At 41.5% G+C, this 19,347-nt stretch overlaps 1 protein-coding gene across 1 annotated transcript in view; it reads right to left on the bottom strand.

Annotated features, from left to right (window-relative positions):
* ITGB5 (integrin subunit beta 5) overlaps positions 1–18,290 on the bottom strand; it is an 85,696-nt gene extending 67,406 nt beyond the window's left edge. The window contains exons 1-2 of the mRNA XM_058195105.1: positions 17,707–18,290; positions 570–655 (exon numbers count right to left, since the gene is read on the bottom strand). Of these exons, the coding sequence (XP_058051088.1) occupies positions 570–655; positions 17,707–17,788 (168 nt within the window). The 5' untranslated portion in view covers positions 17,789–18,290. The remainder of the gene's footprint in view (positions 1–569; positions 656–17,706) is intronic.
* Positions 18,291–19,347: the final 1,057 nt, after the last annotated feature.

Raw genomic sequence — 19,347 nt, 5'->3', positions numbered from 1 at the left:
ATAAACATTTGTGTTGGCAGGGCTTTTCAAAACACTTGCCAAGAAAACAACATAAATTCATTTTAATATGACTGCATCCTCACCAATATTCTCTGCCCTTTAGATGTCCCCACACCAGTGGCACCCTTGTCTTAAACATTAGCTGCTTACAAGGGGGCTCCAAGCCAAAGGTTCGGAGGAAGCCAGTCATCTCCTAGGCTCTCGCTTTTGATAAGAAAGCCCTGGCAATACCAACTCACTGTACATGTCCCTTAGCCTCCAATGTCTTGTTGTAAATCTAAAGCCGCAGCATATGAGGAATGTTCTAGCAGTTATTATGGCAAGCGTTCAATTGAATTAAACATGAACCAATTTCATAATGGGATGGTAGTTTTTGAGTTGCATAATAATCTTCTCCAAGCCAGAGCCAAAATAACATTTAAAAAAGTCAGGCATCTTAGCTTAAGGAACAAGATGTATCCACCCCACGGTGTTTTTTTTAAGAGTGAAAACTTGGGGGGGGGGGCGAAATCTGAGGTTAGAAACACCCAGGATGAAATTTGCTTTGTTAGGGAGAAAGGGGAACGTACCTCTTTAAAGCACCAAGCACACTTGGGATGAATGAGCAAGCATTCTTCACAGGAGGTAGCATTGCCGCTTGAACAAACACTGAGACCTTTAAAGAAAACAAAGAAAAGCTGAAAGAAAGCCCAAGGGAAAAAAAAAAGGAGATTTTAAATGCTCCTGCCCTAGAACAAAAATAGCTTGTCCGTATCAACATCACGTAAAAAGCTTTGTTTCGCAACCGAGAAGATAAATTTATCTTCTCCAAGGTTCAAGGTGGCTAATAATAACAGCAATAATAAGAAAAATTAATAAAAGATATGTGAATGGAAACAGAATGGAAACACTGAGAACACATTACAGATAGCGGTCGACTTACAACCACAATTGAGCCCAACATTTCTGTTGCTAAGTGAAACCTTTGTTAAGTGAGTTTTGCCCCATTTTGCAACCCTTCATGCCACATTGTTAAGTGAAACACTGCGTTGTCAGTTAGGGCCGCGGTGTGGCTCAGGCTGTAAGAAGCCTGTTATTAAAACACAGCTGCCTGCAATTACTGCAGGTTCTAGTCCCACCAGGTCCAAGGTTGACTCAGCCTTCCATCCTTTATAAGGTAGGTAAAATGAGGACCCAGATTGTTGGGGGGGCAATAAGTTGACTTTGTAAAAATATACAAATAGAACGAGACTATTGCCTTATACACTGTAAGCCGCCCTGAGTCTTCGGAGAAGGGCGGGATATAAATGTAAATAAATAAATAAATAAGCGTTAGTTAACAGAGCTGTGATATGAATCGGGCTTCCCCATAGACTTTGCTCGTGAGAAGGTCTCAAAAGGGGGTCACATGACACACACCCCCGGGGGTCACAGCAATCGTCGTAAATGAGAGTCAGTTGCCAGGTGTCCAAATTTTGATTCATGTGACCATGGGGATGCTGCAACGGTCATAAGTGGGAAAAATTGTCATAAGTTACTTTTTTCAGTACCATTGTAGCTTCGGTCACTAAATGAACTGTTGGACTACATGTATTTTACAAAATAAATAGCATACAATGACCTTTTTTATCCTCCAAGAAATTACCTGAATAAAAATGCCTATAAAATAAAGATCAAGGAGAAAGATAAGCTTGAACTCATTAGGCAGGACATTTCAAAGTCTGAGGACTGTAACCAGGAAGACCTTTCATTAAATTCTTAAAGCAGGGATGGACAAAAGGAATATGCAGTCACTCAAATCTTCTTACAGAGCTAACTCCTTTGGGGCCCACCAAGTCCTCTGTCCCATATGACTTATTAAGACATACTTTTAAATACCAGATGCAAAACAGCAAGCTGCATGCACCAAATTCTATTTATTTGTTTATTTATCTATAGCTACTTCTTTGGGCTCTTCAAATACTCCATTGTGTTCATTGAGAACATGCTGGTTTACTTTCTGACAAATGGATTTTTTAATTAATTATATCCAGCAAGACAGTCAATTTATACAAAGATACAGTTTAATTTCAGTGACTTAGTCACTCTGCCCATCAAATCCTTAATATTCCAAATATATTCCTAAGCCGTACAAGCAGAAGTGGGTTGCTGCCGGTTCGGACCGGTTCACCCATACCGGTAGTTCCGACTACCAGCTGGGCCCACTCCACCCCCGTCCCGGTGCTATCCTGTCCTATATATCTTACTCTCTAGCTCACTCGCCCCACTCATGCAGCGCAGCTGATTTCCGCGCTTTGCCCGCTCTACTCACTATGCTGGAAGCCGTGCACAAGAAATCGCCATCTTAATTAAGGACATAAAGGCCTTTTGGATAAAAATTTGGTGGATTTTACAAAATGTTCTGAAAAAGAAGATAAAGTTCCTGCCGCAATTTTTCTTGTTGGGAATTATTACGGATTGTACAGTAATTGAGACTAAATTGATTTTAAATCTAATAACTGCAGCAAGATTACTAATAGGACAATATTGGAAGAAAAAAGAAGTACCAACAATAGAAGAATGGATATTGAAAGTTGCCAATTTGGCTGAGATGGCGAAGATATCAGCCTTTTTGAAAGATAATACGCAAGAAAGATACTTAAAGGAATGGAAAAAATGGATTGACTATATTCAACGTAGATATCAGACTAAGAGTTATCAGACTGTTTTTGAATGATTATGATGTATTATTTTTGATTGCTTTTGGGGGAAGTTAGGAATTGATGATTGTAGGGTACAATTAAGTTGGGATGAAAATTTTTTAGCATATGTTTGTTTTATTTTTAACTATACCTTGTGCTCGTTCCGGGAAGTCGGGAGGGGGGTTGCGAAGGGAGGGGGGAGGAGGGGGGGAAAGGGGGAAAAATTTTGTAAAACTTTTTGAATAAAAAAAAAAAAGAAAAAAAAGAAATCGCCATCTGTTTGAAGCCGCATGCAAGCATGCGCTCACATTTTTAGTTCTGCACTAGGCAAACCAGTTGTTAAATTATGTGAAGCCCACCTCTGCCTACAAGGAAGTCTATCTCTGGGCTGAAGCCTTGGCAGACTGATAAAGGAGAAGTAGCTTTTCAAACATCTTGGTTTCAAGACACAATGTTTGCCATTCCAAATTGTTGTGCAATCTTTTTATACTTACAATAAATCCATCACAGTGTTGTTTCTACGTCGTGGGCAACAAACTAGATTCCGGTAAGAAACATTGTATTTTATATATACTGTCATTGCCCTTTTATTATTCTGCGTGCAAAATTAATCAAAGAAATACTCCTGTTTAGAACATTTCCTGAATTTGAGATTACTGGCCAATGATATACATCTTTGTTATATTGTCTCCTTCTGAGATGGAGGCTCCCAAATTAGCCCTTTGACGTGCAATATATAGATTTAAACTAGTAATATATAGATTTAAACTAGTAGCTTTAACCATGTTGCAGCTATAGAATTCATATCCACCAATAGCTAAAACTTGTGAAATTCTATTATTTCCATTTAGGTTATGGAATACATGGTTCTGACATAACAGCTTGTTGACAAGAGAGATATGAATCAAGCTGCAAGGTTTTTTTTCTCTTTCTCAGAAGTGAACTATTACCATTACAGATCTTGACATTTCCTAGCTAGGCTCTGGATATATAAAGTACATATATATTTGATGTCTTTGAGTTAGTGTTGACTTCTGGTACCTGTCTGGGCAAGTCCCTGTAGTTTTCTTTGCAAGATTTTGGAAGTGTTTGCCATTGTTTGCTTCTGACAACTGAGAAAGAGTGACTGGTTCAGGGTCACCTGACTGGCTTTGTGCCTCAGGTGTGTTGGTAGGAAAATCCATCTGATTCAGAGGTGGGTTTCAGCTGGTTCTGACCAGTTCTGACCATTCTTGTGATCCGGTAGTGGAAATTTTGAGTAGTTCGGAGAACCGGTAAATACCACCTCTGCCTGGCCCCACCCCCAATCTATTCACTGCCTCCCAGGCTCCCAGCTGAAGGAAAAAATCAGGGCTCTCTTTTCAGCTGGGAGATCGCTTGGCCAAGAAGAAGGAGGAGGAGGAGGAGGAGGAGGAGGAGGAGGAGGAGGAGGAGGAGGAGGAGGAGGAGGAGGAGGAGAAGGGGAAGAGGAAGAAGAAGAAGAAGAAGAAGAAGAAGAAGAAGAAGAAGAAGAAGAAGAAGAAGAAGAAGAAGAAGAAGAAGAAGAAGAAGAAGAAGAAGAAGAAGAAGAAGAAGAAGAAGAAGAAGAAGAAGAAGAAACCAAGACGCATCGCCTTAAATTGACAAGCCAAGAAACAGCTGCTGGAAGGAGGTTTTTACTTGCAGAAGAGAAGCAGTTCGTTTCTGGGTCAGCTGAACAACAAATTTGATAAGAGGAGGAATTCTTATATGGTTCTATGTTTTTGAAGTTTTGGGGTTTGTGCAACATGGGCTTTGTGTTTCTAAAAAAAGTTTGGGCGATTTCCATTGTGAAGTATCCTGTCTTGAATGAGTTTTCTGCCTGCCTGTAAATGGAGCTGAACTTCCAGCTTCCACTTTCTATTATCCCTAAGCATTGATAGCTGTTTTCTTCTTACAGTTTCCTTTATGCAGCTGGCAGGAATGTGGAATGAGCCTCAGGCAGGTTCCTTTGTTAGCAGCTTGATTTTTCCTTGCTTTTCTGGGAGCCTTTTCTTATAAGTAGTATTTTATTTGGGGAAATGAAGAGGGGGGAATTTGATTTCTTCCCAGAGCAAGTTAGTGGGGTGGGGATTTTGAAGTATCCTTCCCCTGTCATGCCCACCAAGCCAAGCCCACCAAGCCATGCCACGCCCACTAAGCCACACCCACAGAACTGGTAGTAAAAAAAATTGAAACCCACCACTGTTCTGATTCAGTTCCAAGCTGGGAGAAAGACACTGGAAACAACATGAAGGCTGCAAGCTGATTGGAAAGAAAGGTTCCCTTTATTGATGAAGCAGAACCACCAGGGTTTGTGGTTCTGGATCAGCTGAACAAATGGTTGAATCAGTGGATGGATCTTTAAAGGTTTCTGTGACTTTTGAAGTTTGAGCTGTTCTGGGGATGGTACAATGAAGGGACTTGTGTTCTGAAAGGGTGCTGGGCTATTCCTATTATGGCTAACGGCTTTCATCCTGTGTTGGATCTTGGGTAAGGGGCTGCTTTCTAATCCTACCATTCTGCCTTTGTTAATTGTGCTGCAAGGAGTTTTGAAATAGCCTGACTTGAATGGATTTCTGCCTGCAGTATTGCTTTGCTTATGAATAGTGCCATCTAGATAGTTGGCTTCCTCTTTCAATAAGCTCTTTATCTCCTTAAGTACTAGCATCTGCTGTGGGCTATTAAGAAATAGGGGGCTGCTTTATGCCTCTAAAAACATTTTTCTTCATTTCTCCTTCAGGGAAATATAATATTTTGCCTTTTTTTAATATTTCCCAAAATATTTCATTCTTCTGGGGCAGGGGGGAGCGCTTCCCATGGGGGGTACCAGAACTCAGGGTCTTCTGGTTTCTAACCTGGTATCTTAACCGCTGCACAAAACTGGACCTCACAGGAAAGCAAACAGAGAAATAAAAAAAGGATTAGCTTGCTTTCAACTGCATAGTTATAACAATGTGATTGCAGAAAAGGAGAAAGGCATTATGGGAAGGGAGCTACAGTTCTCACTGAATTCGCATTACTGTAAAGGAATCCAACGAATGACCCTGCATTCATGCCATGCAATGTAAAGAGAAAATGACCTGAGGCTGGATTACAAACGGATTTCTTTTCTCCCATACTAAAGTGTCAGTGTAATAACTGCATGCACCAGAGGTGATCCCATTAAATCCTTCTTAAAAGATCAACAGAAGCATTAATCGGTTTGGCTCCGAAATTTCTCATCAGCACCCATAACTGCAAAAAAGAAAGGGTAACACTGAATGGCGGGTTAGATGTGGCTCAAACAGATCTGCAATTTCATCTGGCTAGGAATTTCAATTTCCCTTCGTAACACTTTTGTGTTGCTGGTCTTGCACAGCCTATGCTGATCTTTGAAAATCCAAAAAATGGGTGTTGTCTGCATGAATCATTCACTTTGAGAATTGAAAATTCCACACCCCACACCCCACATAGTTGAAAAAATAACAACCTGCTCCAGCAGCAGCAGTTTTGTATCTAATGGTTTAGGAAATTGACAACTTTCAGACGTGTGGACTTCAGCTACCGAAATTCTGGAAATTGAAGGTCCGCACAACTTAAAATTGACAAGCCAAGAAACAGCTGCTGGAAGGAGGTTTTTACTTGCAGAAGAGAAGCAGTTCGTTTCTGGGTCAGCTGAACAACAAATTTGATAAGAGGAGGAATTCTTATATGGTTCTATGTTTTTGAAGTTTTGGGGTTTGTGCAACATGGGCTTTGTGTTTCTAAAAAAAGTTTGGGCGATTTCCATTGTGAAGTATCCTGTCTTGAATGAGTTTTCTGCCTGCCTGTAAATGGAGCTGAACTTCCAGCTTCCACTTTCTATTATCCCTAAGCATTGATAGCTGTTTTCTTCTTACAGTTTCCTTTATGCAGCTGGCAGGAATGTGGAATGAGCCTCAGGCAGGTTCCTTTGTTAGCAGCTTGATTTTTCCTTGCTTTTCTGGGAGCCTTTTCTTATAAGTAGTATTTTATTTGGGGAAATGAAGAGGGGGGGAATTTGATTCCTTCCCAGAGCAAGTTAGTGGGGTGGGGATTTTGAAGTATCCTTCCCCTGTCATGCCCACCAAGCCACGCCCACCAAGCCACGCCACGCCCACCAAGCCACACCCACAGAACTGGTAGTAAAAAAAATTGAAACCCACCACTGTTCTGATTCAGTTCCAAGCTGGGAGAAAGACACTGGAAACAACATGAAGGCTGCAAGCTGATTGGAAAGAAAGGTTCCCTTTATTGATGAAGCAGAACCACCAGGGTTTGTGGTTCTGGATCAGCTGAACAAATGGTTGAATCAGTGGATGGATCTTTAAAGGTTTCTGTGACTTTTGAAGTTTGAGCTGTTCTGGGGATGGTACAATGAAGGGACTTGTGTTCTGAAAGGGTGCTGGGCTATTCCTATTATGGCTAACGGCTTTCATCCTGTGTTGGATCTTGGGTAAGGGGCTGCTTTCTAATCCTACCATTCTGCCTTTGTTAATTGTGCTGCAAGGAGTTTTGAAATAGCCTGACTTGAATGGATTTCTGCCTGCAGTATTGCTTTGCTTATGAATAGTGCCATCTAGATAGTTGGCTTCCTCTTTCAATAAGCTCTTTATCTCCTTAAGTACTAGCATCTGCTGTGGGCTATTAAGAAATAGGGGGCTGCTTTATGCCTCTAAAAACATTTTTCTTCATTTCTCCTTCAGGGAAATATAATATTTTGCCTTTTTTTAATATTTCCCAAAATATTTCATTCTTCTGGGGCAGGGGGGAGGGCTTCCCATGGGGGGTACCAGAACTCAGGGTCTTCTGGTTTCTAACCTGGTATCTTAACCGCTGCACAAAACTGGACCTCACAGGAAAGCAAACAGAGAAATAAAAAAAGGATTAGCTTGCTTTCAACTGCATAGTTATAACAATGTGATTGCAGAAAAGGAGAAAGGCATTATGGGAAGGGAGCTACAGTTCTCACTGAATTCGCATTACTGTAAAGGAATCCAACGAATGACCCTGCATTCATGCCATGCAATGTAAAGAGAAAATGACCTGAGGCTGGATTACAAACGGATTTCTTTTCTCCCATACTAAAGTGTCAGTGTAATAACTGCATGCACCAGAGGTGATCCCATTAAATCCTTCTTAAAAGATCAACAGAAGCATTAATCGGTTTGGCTCCGAAATTTCTCATCAGCACCCATAACTGCAAAAAAGAAAGGGTAACATTGAATGGCGGGTTAGATGTGGCTCAAACAGATCTGCAATTTCATCTGGCTAGGAATTTCAATTTCCCTTCGTAACACTTTTGTGTTGCTGTTCTTGCACAGCCTATGCTGATCTTTGAAAATCCAAAAAATGGGTGTTGTCTGCATGAATCATTCACTTTGAGAATTGAAAATTCCACACCCCACACCCCACATAGTTGAAAAAATAACAACCTGCTCCAGCAGCAGCAGTTTTGTATCTAATGGTTTAGGAAATTGACAACTTTCAGACGTGTGGACTTCAGCTACCGAAATTCTGGAAATTGAAGGTCCGCACAACTTAAAATTGACAAGGTTCTCCCTTTTTGGAAGGGAGAAAAAAGAGAGGAAGGTGTGGTAGAAATCTTATTCACCTCCTTTCCTCTTGATAGGGTGCTCCGTTCTGATGGCAGCCATGGGGACGAAGAAACAAGCAGTTCTGCTTTCTTTCTGTAAACCCAGACAAGTGATATAGTGATAAGAAAAAAATAAATCACCTGCTGACTTTGAAATTTAGGAGATGTGATGAAGAATATATGAATCTACAGAGAAGGCAGAACTGATTTTCAGAAGAGAAAATTCCAGATATCAATTAAAAAAACCATTTTAGGCAGTCAACCAACTTGGGCCAATTATTTCAAGTAGTAGCTTTCAAGCTATCTTAGCCTGCACTCTTCCTTCTTCGGCCTTCTTTATTTTGCTCAATGCTGACCATTTCTTTCTTCTGTTCTGTCTCCCAGTTGTCCCAGAGAATGTTCTTTCATCTTGTTGGACCAACTTATGGGAATTTATTTCCCTACTCTAGGTTGGGTTACTGTCATAAGCAAATGAGGCCACTGTTCAACAAATCAGTTTTCAAAATCCAAGCTAAATGTTACATAGTAATGAAGTCTGTGTTATCCTCCATGGTCTCAAGCCATCCAATATGATCAAGAAGGACAGATGAACTCTGGGTACCATCAATTAAAGAATGTCAACTTGAAGAATCCAGAAAATGCACTTACTTTATTGCAGCATCTTATCTCTGAAACAATATTACCCCCTTCCCCTAAGATTTTTATAAGCTCCTATCTTTACATAATTCAGGAAATAGTTCAAAACCTGAGTATCTTCCCAAGCATTGAGGACAGAATTTTTGCCATGTCAACATTAGCAGTAAAAGGTTAAAATAAAATGTGAAATATTGATTACCTGCCATCACACTGGTGTCAACTCTTAAAGAGGCCACATACATTTAAATGCAAAACATACATCATATTCTATGCTGTATACAAAACAGGTCAAACATCTGTCTGCCTAAATCCATATTTCTCTCATTTTATCATTTTTATTTTATGTGCAATGCTAACGTGTGAATTATTTCTGCAAACAATAATATTGACAAAATAAGGTTGTGCTACGTAATGACATTTTTTTTTCAAATAAAAATTATGAAAACAGCATTCCACAAATTTCCCACTCTTGTCCTGCATTTAAAGGCAGATAATTATGCCCTTTATCTATATCACCATGACTATCATAATGTAAAGTTTCCTGAATTTAATTCATTTATTATTTTTGTTAAACAAAGCAGACTTATACAATCCCCAGAAGGCCTTCTGAATTCCATAAATTCATATTTAAGATGAACGATGATGTGGGGGCAAATCCAGTATCAATTCTTATATTAACAGCTATGGAGGATGATTAGAACATGGTAGATTTGAAAGCTAGAAGGTGAAGTAGATGAAGTGCAAGATATAGAAAGCCATATTCATCAATCTGTTTGTCTTCATGAAGAATGAATAATTACATGGATGGTTATTTGGATAGATTTTTGATCAAGTAATGGCATATGTAAAATGTTCAGCCTCTGAATCAAATTTCAGGCAGTGAGTTGTAATCTAGTACCGTACTTAATGTGTTAATAAAGTGCACAGTATCATTCCGTTAATAGCATTCTGGGGAATACAATTGAAATATTAAGTTTACAACAGCATCCCATTTTCTACCCTGATTTGATTTCATCACTCAAAAATAAATTAACTGCCTAAGTTTTGCTTGCATTTCACTTCCAGATGTCTTGGATTCAGTGCTTGTTATAACAATGTCTGGAAGGTTTTCACCTGGTTCTGCAGTTTTTCAATTCTTTGTCACAGGCTGCTTAATTTAGCAGATAGTTTGTTAACACTGCTTCTTAAATTGTAACTATAAGAAGGAAATCAACAAAACAGCTAAGCGCACTCAGATCTACTTCTGCTTTTAAAAGTGCACAATCATCACAATAAGAATATTTAGGGAGTGCATTTTGCAAAGTTAACACAAGTTTTTATGATAAAGGGGCATCCTTATATTTTCATAGCAGCTTCTCCAGAATTTTTTATCACAGTAGTAAACATCTCAATTGCAGCAGCCCATGCTAGAATCATTTACCAGTTCACAGAATATCCCATTGCATTATTATTCACCATAGATGTGAGAGGAGCATTTTCCTGGTTGTCCGTTGAATTTATTTTTTCATAAACATGCCTAGAACTGGGCTGGCAGGCTTAACTCAGCCTGAATTCTATTTGAGCCTTGAGTGAGCATTTGCCCACACACGTTCAAGAACCTCATCTTAACCACAAGGAATCGCTTTTTCCTTTGTAACTAAGACAAGGAATTAAAGGATATGATATGCCTCCCAAGAAACGTGGATAGTATGCCTTTCCAACCTTACTCTTCTAGCCTCAGACCATCTTCCAGTTCTGCTTCCACACAAAGTTAGAAAACAACTTCAAACCAAGCTACATGCTTCATACCATGCTACATTCCAGAGTAGGACATTTTTCAATTTCATGGTACTTCAAGATGTATGAAGTTTAAAAGTGCAGGAATGCTGAATTACAGCAGCAGCTGTTATCAACTAAAGTATGGAAGGATTTTTTTCCTACTAGAAAAATAACCAAATCAATTCTCCTTGTAAAGGAGGAAAAAGGATATTAAGACTTACCACCTCAACCATCAACTTCCAATTATGGGCATTAAAAAAAGGAACCACACTGTGTGAGAATTAGTATAATCTGTCTTCGGATAACTATGGACAGGGAATCGCTGAGCTGCTTTTCTGAAATGTGGATCAGTCTACTTGAGGGGGGGAAAAAACATCTGAGTGCATATACACAAATGAGGTGAGAAGAGGGTTTTAATTTAATAGTAAAATAGAAGCGTGCAAAGCCATTTTGAACACAAACATGTGCAAAGCTTCCTGGTTTTGAGTTTGAGTTATTCTGTATCTTCTAGAAAAATTTCACGCTGAAAATGGGAATTTCCAAATGTTTTGAACTCAAAAGAGTTACAATACTGATGAGTTAGATCTTTTATCTACTTAGCTCAATATTATGTAGACCAATATTACGTTTTGCATAATTTGAGGCAGGAATCGTCTTCACTTTTACAGGGAAGTGCTGGGGATTGAACACAAGAACTTCTGAGGCAAAGCAGATGTTCCGCCATTAAGTTACAGTTTCGATATGATCTGTCCGTAAAGGATTTTCTAACGCCAAGGAGATGCCCACATGGTTGAGAAGACATTAAATGATGCCAGAATCAGCAAGGATACATGTGATTTCCCTTGTAGCAATAGCAATACCATCTAAACTTATATACTGCTTTACAGTGCTTTACAGCCCTCTTTAAGTAGTTTACAGAGTCAGCATATTGCTCCCAACAATTTGGATCCTCTCTTTACCCACCTCGGAAGGATGGAAGGCTATGTCAACCTTGAGCCGGTGAGAATCAGACTGCCAAATTGCAGGCGGTTGGCAGTCAGCAGAAGTAGCCTGCAGTACTGCACTCTAACCACTGTGCCACCATGTAACTTTTTAACTAAATTGCATTGCGTCAAATAACAAACAACTCAACTATCAGCAACATTTTAGGACAGAAGTCCGCAACATTTCCAGTTCCGTGGACCGGGAAGAGGGGATGGGTTCCACATGAGAGGAAACTTAAATGGAGTGTGCGTGAATTCACCAGCTGCTCGCACAAGCGAAGATGTGTGTGCATGCACATGCACTCACTGGTCGTTTCTGCGGCCCATTTGCAAACCCCTCACAGCCCACTAGTGGGCTTACAGCCCATAGGTTGGGGTTTCCTGTTTTAGGACATTGATAATTGATAAATATAGTTCTGGGTAGAAGTAAAAAGGGCTGCCATCTGGCATGTACCAAACAGATTCTGAGAACGTTAAAAATATGATCGCTTGAAGAAGCAATATTTATTAGTAGAAATGTATGTCATGATCCAGGTTAGGATCAAGCAACATAACAGCAAAAAAGCAGCCTCCCATCTATGTAGTTTTCATGGATGCCTGAAGTCTTGGTAAAACTGGAATCTGCTGGCCTTGTTTAAAAATCAACTCTGTGCTACCTCAAGTTTTAAAGAAAAGTTGCTTCAAGAGGAGTTTTTTTAATGCTAAAAAATGCTATGTGTGGGCAGAGATCCGATCCTTTTAAAGGAGTGCAAAGATATGACTGTCTATGTGAGGATTTACTGCTTCTATAAATGGAAGCCAGCTAGTTCATTCAAGGAACTTACCCAAGGAAAGCAGGATAGCCTATTTCCTGTTGCAAAATCTCTTCAAGGACTAGTCGAAGAATTATTCCAGTGCAATATGCAATGTATTTTCCTACCAAGCAGTCCTTCTCTGTCAATTGTATTTATTCCTACTTCTAATCTTGAATAAAATATTTAAGGACAATCGTGAGTGAAATGTGACAATCACAAATTTAGCAGTAGATATAATTGCACCTTTCATCTTGAGAAGGTATACTTCATTCCTTCATCTTTCCCCCAATCACTAGATCTCTTCCTCAGATACTTCCTTATAAAATTAAGTTTGTAGATCTCAAAACTTTAAAAATATTGAAACCAACAGGGTGATTTTGACCCAGTCACTCTCTCTCTCAGCCCTAGAAACAGGGCTACCAGCCCTAGAAACAGCCCTAGAAACCCATTGCTACCAGTTCGCTGGTAGGCATGTGTATACGCAAAAGCATCCGGGCAGGTAGGCAGAGCCTCCCATTGCCGCCGCTACTGGTTCTCCCAATCCGGGGTGAACCTGTAGCAACCCACCACTGCTTAGAAGAGAAGCAAACCACTTTCTATTGTTGCAAAAACACGTGTATAGATGAACCGATCCATGTAGATGTTCATAAGACGGTATAAAAATAATGAAAGATTTTGGAATTTTTCTTACTGCTAACCCAACTGCCTTTTACTTGTTATAAACTTCTAATATGCATTTCTCTACATATTGAAATCTGCAGAGTGACAGATTATAGTGATACATCATGTGTCACAATGGTAGTTGTGCCCATATTTTAAGAAAGGTATATATATCCTTGGGATCAATTGCCATATACAGTCACGAGCAATCACGTCTAAGTTACAATGCACTCCATGTGAAAATGACTTATAGCTTGCTCTAAGATACATTACAGGGGATACAATGCTTTCTACTCTTTAGTTAGCTGTTAACTTAGATCCATATTGCGTTTGTTAAATGGGCAAAGCCGGCAAATTCAGTGTGATTTACTCTCAGGTAAGTGCAGATATAAATATAGTGTTCCGGAAACATAGCTGTCATACTTTCTCATGACACAAATGCCCGATTCGTTGTCTCTCATATCCTGAAAACCTGTCTTGTAGAGTATCAGAAGGGCTTTCCTAGTAGCTCAGTTGTGGCCAGGGCTGATAGAATAGAATAGAATAGAATAGAATAGAATAGAATAGAATAGAATAGAATAGAATAGAATAGAATAGAATTTTTTATTGGCCAAGTGTGATTGGACACACAAGGAATTTGTCTTGGTGCGTATGCTCTCAGTGTACATAAAAGAAAAGATATGTTCATCAAGAATCATAAGGTACAGCAGTTAATGATAGTCATAGGGTACAAATAAGTAATCAGGATACAATCAATATCAATATAAAACGTAAGGATACAAGCAACAAAGTTACAGTTACTACTAAACAGTAGATCCTTGACTTACAACAGTTCAAAGAGCCATGGTGATGTAATGGTTAGAGTGCAGTACTGCAGGCTACTTCTGCTGACTGCCGGCTGACTGCAATTTAGCAGTTCGAATCTCACTAGGCTCAAGGTTGACTCAGCCTTCCAGCCTTCCAAGGTGGATAAAATGAGGACCCAGATTGTTGGGGGCAATAGCTAACTCTATAAACCACTTACAGTGGGCTGTACAGCACTGTGAAGCAATATATAAGTGCTATTGCTATTTAGTGACCATTTGAAGTTACAACACACTGAAAAAAAGTGACTTATGACCGGTTTTCACGCTTACAACTGTTACAGCATCCCCGTAGACACGTGATCAAAATTCAGATGTTTGACAACGGACTCATATTTATGACGGTTGCATTGCCTTGGGGTCATGCGATCAGCTTCTGCGACCTTGTGACAAGCAAAGTCCATGGGGAAACCAGATTCACTTAACAACCGCGTTACTAAATAAACAACTGCAGTGATTCACTTAACAACCATGGCAAGCAAGGTGCCAAAACTCACTTAACAAATGTTTCTCTTAGCAACAGAAATTTTGGGCACAATTGTGATTGTAAATCAAGGACTATCTGTACTGGCCTAAAATCTGTGGTCCCCACTGCCAATTCCTTATCCTGCCTCACTTTTAACCTGAGGCCAGATGGCTGTGTCCTAATTTCAGGGGTGCACCATTTAAGCAAAGGCATCATTTAAAGACTCTAACATCACTGCCTTCTCTCTGTGTTCACATCATCAGTCAGCAGGAAACCATCTGCCAGTCACAACACTGCTGTGTTTGGTGGATAGTTTTAACAACAGGCTTGTGCAGGCATGGAGTTTTGAAAGAATGCTGGGCCTATGGGGTGAGTTAAATCCTGATACTTCCTGAAGCCATCGGACAGATACAGTAAAAGAGGCTGGTTTAAAACAGATGGGTTTTCCACTCTCAAAGAGAGTGGCCTTGCAGGAAAATGCCAAGAGATTAAAGAGGAAGGCTGAATATGCCTGAAGTGGCCAGTTGTGCTTGCCTGATCCCAAACCTTTTGATTGCCTCACTGTCCAGTCAAACGCATTTTTAGTCCCTTGAAAAAACGATACAGACATCTAATGGGCAATGGCGGGGGGGGGAGAACCACTTTAACTCAAGAACAGCAAAGGATGACCTCTGTTATAGAATAAGAATGGATTAAAGGGAGCATCACTAGCATGTGTTCATCCCATGGCTTGGACCAAATGGGAAGCTGGCAAGTGTTTTTGTCGGAAGTGAAAGCTGGGTATCATTTCAACAGGGATGCAAATTGGTGTTTTAAAACATCCCACGAGACACGAATTGTTGGGTTTTGTTTTTTTTTACATAATTATGGAATTGAAGTTTATTTTTGAAATTGAGAGATGAAAAAAATCTGTTGCTTCAAATATGCTGGGAGAGGCATCATTAGAGTCTCTCTTACATCTCCTGCTATTCAATACTGCTGCTGGAAGCGATACAGGGCAACCATACCTTCTAGTGTTTTTTTCTCTCTGCTGTGTAATCTAGTTCTGCAACAAGTGGTAGGAATGGAACTAGCATTTAAAGACCACCCTGTTTCTAACTTTCCCTGGAAGCATCTTAAAGGTAAAGAGAGGGCAGCAAAGAATAAGAAGCTAGTAACAAGCCTATTTCCAAAGATACAGAAGAGCTAATAAACATGTTTGGGGACTTGATATTTATTAACAGATTAACAGAGTTGAAAGGGACCTTGCAGGTCATCTAGTCCAACACCCCTCCCCTGCTCAGTGGCTAAGACACTCAGCTTGTCAATCAGAAAGGTCAGCAGTTCGGCAGTTCAAATCCCCAGTACAGGTCTCCTGTGTGAGCTGGGGGTTGGACTAGATTACCTCGAAGGTCCTTTCCAACTCTGTTGCTGTTACTGTTACCTTACACCATTTCTGAAAAATGGCAGTCCAATCTCTTCTTAAAAGCATCCAGTGATGAAGCTCCCACAACTTCCAAAAGCAGGCAGTTCCATTGGTTGATTGTGCTCACTGTCAGAACGGTCCTCCTCATTTCTAGGTTGAATCTCTCCTTGTTCAGTTTCCATCCATTACTCCTTGTCTGGCCTTCAGGTGCTTTGAAAAATAGCTTGCCCCCCTCCTCTCTGTGATAGCCCTCAAATATTGGAACACTGCTATCATGTCTCCCCTAGTCCTTCTTTTCACTAGGCTAGCCATGTCCAGTTCCTGCAACCGTTCATCATATGTTTTAGCCTCCAGTCCCCAAATCATCTTGGTTGCTCTTCTCTACATTCTTTCTAGAACATGAAAACACAATATGAAACAGAAGTCTTCTTAACTTTGAACTGCCCACATATTATCACCAGCCTACACATCTATGGAAATTTTGCGCAACTTGGCACAATGTTGCACATCTTGAAAGCTGCATTCTCAAGGAGCCACACTGGGAAAGCCGAGCTACAGCTATTTCAAAAGCACTAACCACCTTATAAACACTTTAAAAACACTGTATCAGCAAACCAAGTCCATAAACACTCCTAACAACACCCACATCTGCTTGGCTCAGTTGGGGGAAAAAACAAAACACTGGAGAGCCTTCTCATACTGCAGAAGTAACTTGGTGATGCACAGTTTTTCTGAAAGAGTAAAGTGGGTTATAAACCACACAGAAGTCACACTTTTCTATAATGAAAGGCTTCATGAATGCATATAGATCAACCATATTTCCATATTTGGTTTCTGCAAAGAAGTTTAGGGAAATCGTGCACCATTCACACGTAGGGTACTGTAAAGTTTGGGTATGTCTAGTTTGATGAAAAGAAGGACTAGGGGTCATATGATAGCAGTGTTCCAATATCTCAGGGGCTGCCACAAAGAAGAGAGAGTCGAGCTATTCTCTAAAGCACCTGAAAGCAGGACAAGAAGCAATGGGTGGAAACTAATCAAGGAGAGAAGCAACTTAGAACTAAGGAGAAATTTCCTGGCAGTTAGAACAATTAATCAGTGGACTTGATCCCAGAAGTTGTGGGTACTCCAACACTGGAAGTTTTTAAGAAAATATTGGATAACCACTTGTCTGAAATGGCATAGGGCTTCCTGCCTGAGCAGGGGGTTGGACTAGAAGATCTCCAAAGTCTCTTCCAACTCTTGTTATTCTGTTCTGTTAAAAGCATGGGATGTCTATTCTTCAGGCACCACTACCAATTCAGGTTCTATTTCTTCAGCTTTTATTTCATCTGAAAGACCTTGCCAACTTTAATCAATCCATTTAGCCACTTCTTCGCTGCAGCCCTCACTACAGCCAAAGCAACCAGGCACCCTCCAAAATGTCTTGGCAGCCGGTTCCATCCTGGTGCAAGTGCAGTTGAAGGAACCCAGATCACACACCTGGGGGGAAAAGGGGGTGTTGAATAACCACCCATCTATTTACTGATCTCTGGGCTGCTGTGGCGGCTGCTGCTGCTATCCAAACCCTGGTATGTTTACAGGGAGTTCTACACGTGCTACGTTTATTGTTTTCCATTAACTCCTTCTCTTCCCCAAGTCCTGCCTGCGGCGAAAAGCAGCATAAAGATTCACGAAAATAAAAATAAATAAATAAAAAGTTATCCTTTACCGCGGACTGTGCACGTCTCTCCCGCCGGATCGAATTGGACGGCTGTCTCTCTCTCACACACACACACAAGCCCCGATGCAAGATTCACACAACTATGACACCTTGTGACACACACACCCCGATCGTCCCCAGCGCGATATAAATATATTCCCCAAGTCCCCTTTGATTTGCGCTCACCTGTAACGCCGGGGCAAAAGGAGGAGAGGATCCAGAGGCAGGCGGCGGCGGCGTACCGCGGGAACCCCCTCCCCAGGGCCATGACGACGATCGCCGGCGCAGAGAGGGGACTAAACAAGCTTTCGGGAAAAGCCCGGCGGGAGTTGTTAACAAAGGCCACCGCTGCAACGGCGGGAGGCACGGATCGCTTGGGCGGCTGGATCGGGCGCGATCCTAAGCATTACTGTCTACGGGCCACACCGAGTCCAAGCAAGCAAGCCAGCCAGTCAGCCGGAGGGAAATAAGGCAAGAGAGGATCGGCGCTGCCTGCTTCTTCACATCGTCCGCCTGTTTCAGTCCTGGGCGAATCTGGCCGGTGGTTCTCCAGGGAATCCAAAGTTGCGGGACGGCCTGAAACGGGCAGATCTCCCAGGCCCTTGAAGCAGCAACTGCCTCCTTCTCTGCCGCCTGGATCGCTTTGGGGTTTGGGGTTTTGTTGTTGTTATTGTTGTTTTTTTGGCTGTGTTTGTTTCTCCTCAACCTGCCCCCCCCTCCCTCTTCCCTTCCTTTCCTGGATGACTCTCCGGCTCTCTGGCTGGGACTCTCTTCCCAAACTCCTGAACTTTCTTGCTGCCCGGGCTCTGAATGGTAAAATCTCCGCCCAGCCCGCCCAATCGGCGTCCAGCAGCGATTAACTCTCTGCAGCCCTTGACGCGAGGCCTCTCCCGGTCTTTTTACTGGTGTCAGGATGGCTGGGAATGGCCTGGCAGCAGCCAAAGGAAAAGCAGGGCTGAATGCAGAAATAACGCAGTTGGAAGGGACCTTGGAGGTCTTCCAGTCCACATCCTGCATACTCAAGCAGCAGACTTTATACCATTTGGGACAAATGGCTGTCCAATCTCTTATTAAAAACCTCCAGGGTTGGAGTACCCACAATTTCTGGAGCATAGATGGTCCTCGACTTAAAACCATTCGTTTAGTGACCATGAGCCGCAGTGGCACAGTGGTTAGAATGCAGGCTACTTCTGCTGACTGCCGGCTGACTGCAATTTGGCAGTTCAAACCCCACCAGGCTCAAGGCTGACTCAGCCTTCCATCCTTCCGAGGTTGGTAAAATCAGGACCCTGGTTGTTTATTTATTTATTTATTTATTTATTAATCATATTTATATACCGCCCTATCTCCCAAGGGACTCAGGGCGGTTTACAGGCACTAAAAACAGATAAATAGAATATAAATACAATATAAAACATTTAAAAAGTTATTCTAAAGCCCGTCCAATTAAAAATAGAAATAAAACCCAATTTAAAACCCAAAATTTAAAATCTAGCTCAGTCCTGCACAATTAAATAAGTATGTTTTAAGCCCGCGGCGGAAGGTCCAAAGGTCCGAAAGCTGACGAAGTCCGGGGGGTAGATCGTTCCAGAGGGTGGGAGCCCCCACAGAGAAGGCCCTTCCCCTGGGCGTCGCCAGACGACATTGCCTCGCTGACGGCACCCTGAGGAGACCCTCTCTGTGAGAGCGCACGGGACGGTGGGAGGTATTCGGTCGCAGTAGGCGGTCCCGTAAATAACCCGGCCCAATGCCATGGAATGCTTTAAAGGTGGTCACCAAAACCTTGAAGCGCACCGGAAGGCCACAGGAAGCCAGTGCAGTCTGCGC

Source organism: Ahaetulla prasina, chromosome 1, assembly GCF_028640845.1.
Source record: "Ahaetulla prasina isolate Xishuangbanna chromosome 1, ASM2864084v1, whole genome shotgun sequence".
NCBI classification, from domain to species: Eukaryota; Metazoa; Chordata; class Lepidosauria; order Squamata; family Colubridae; genus Ahaetulla; species Ahaetulla prasina.
The sequence above is the reverse complement of the archived record's forward strand: the minus strand, read 5'-3'. Positions and strand labels throughout refer to the sequence as shown.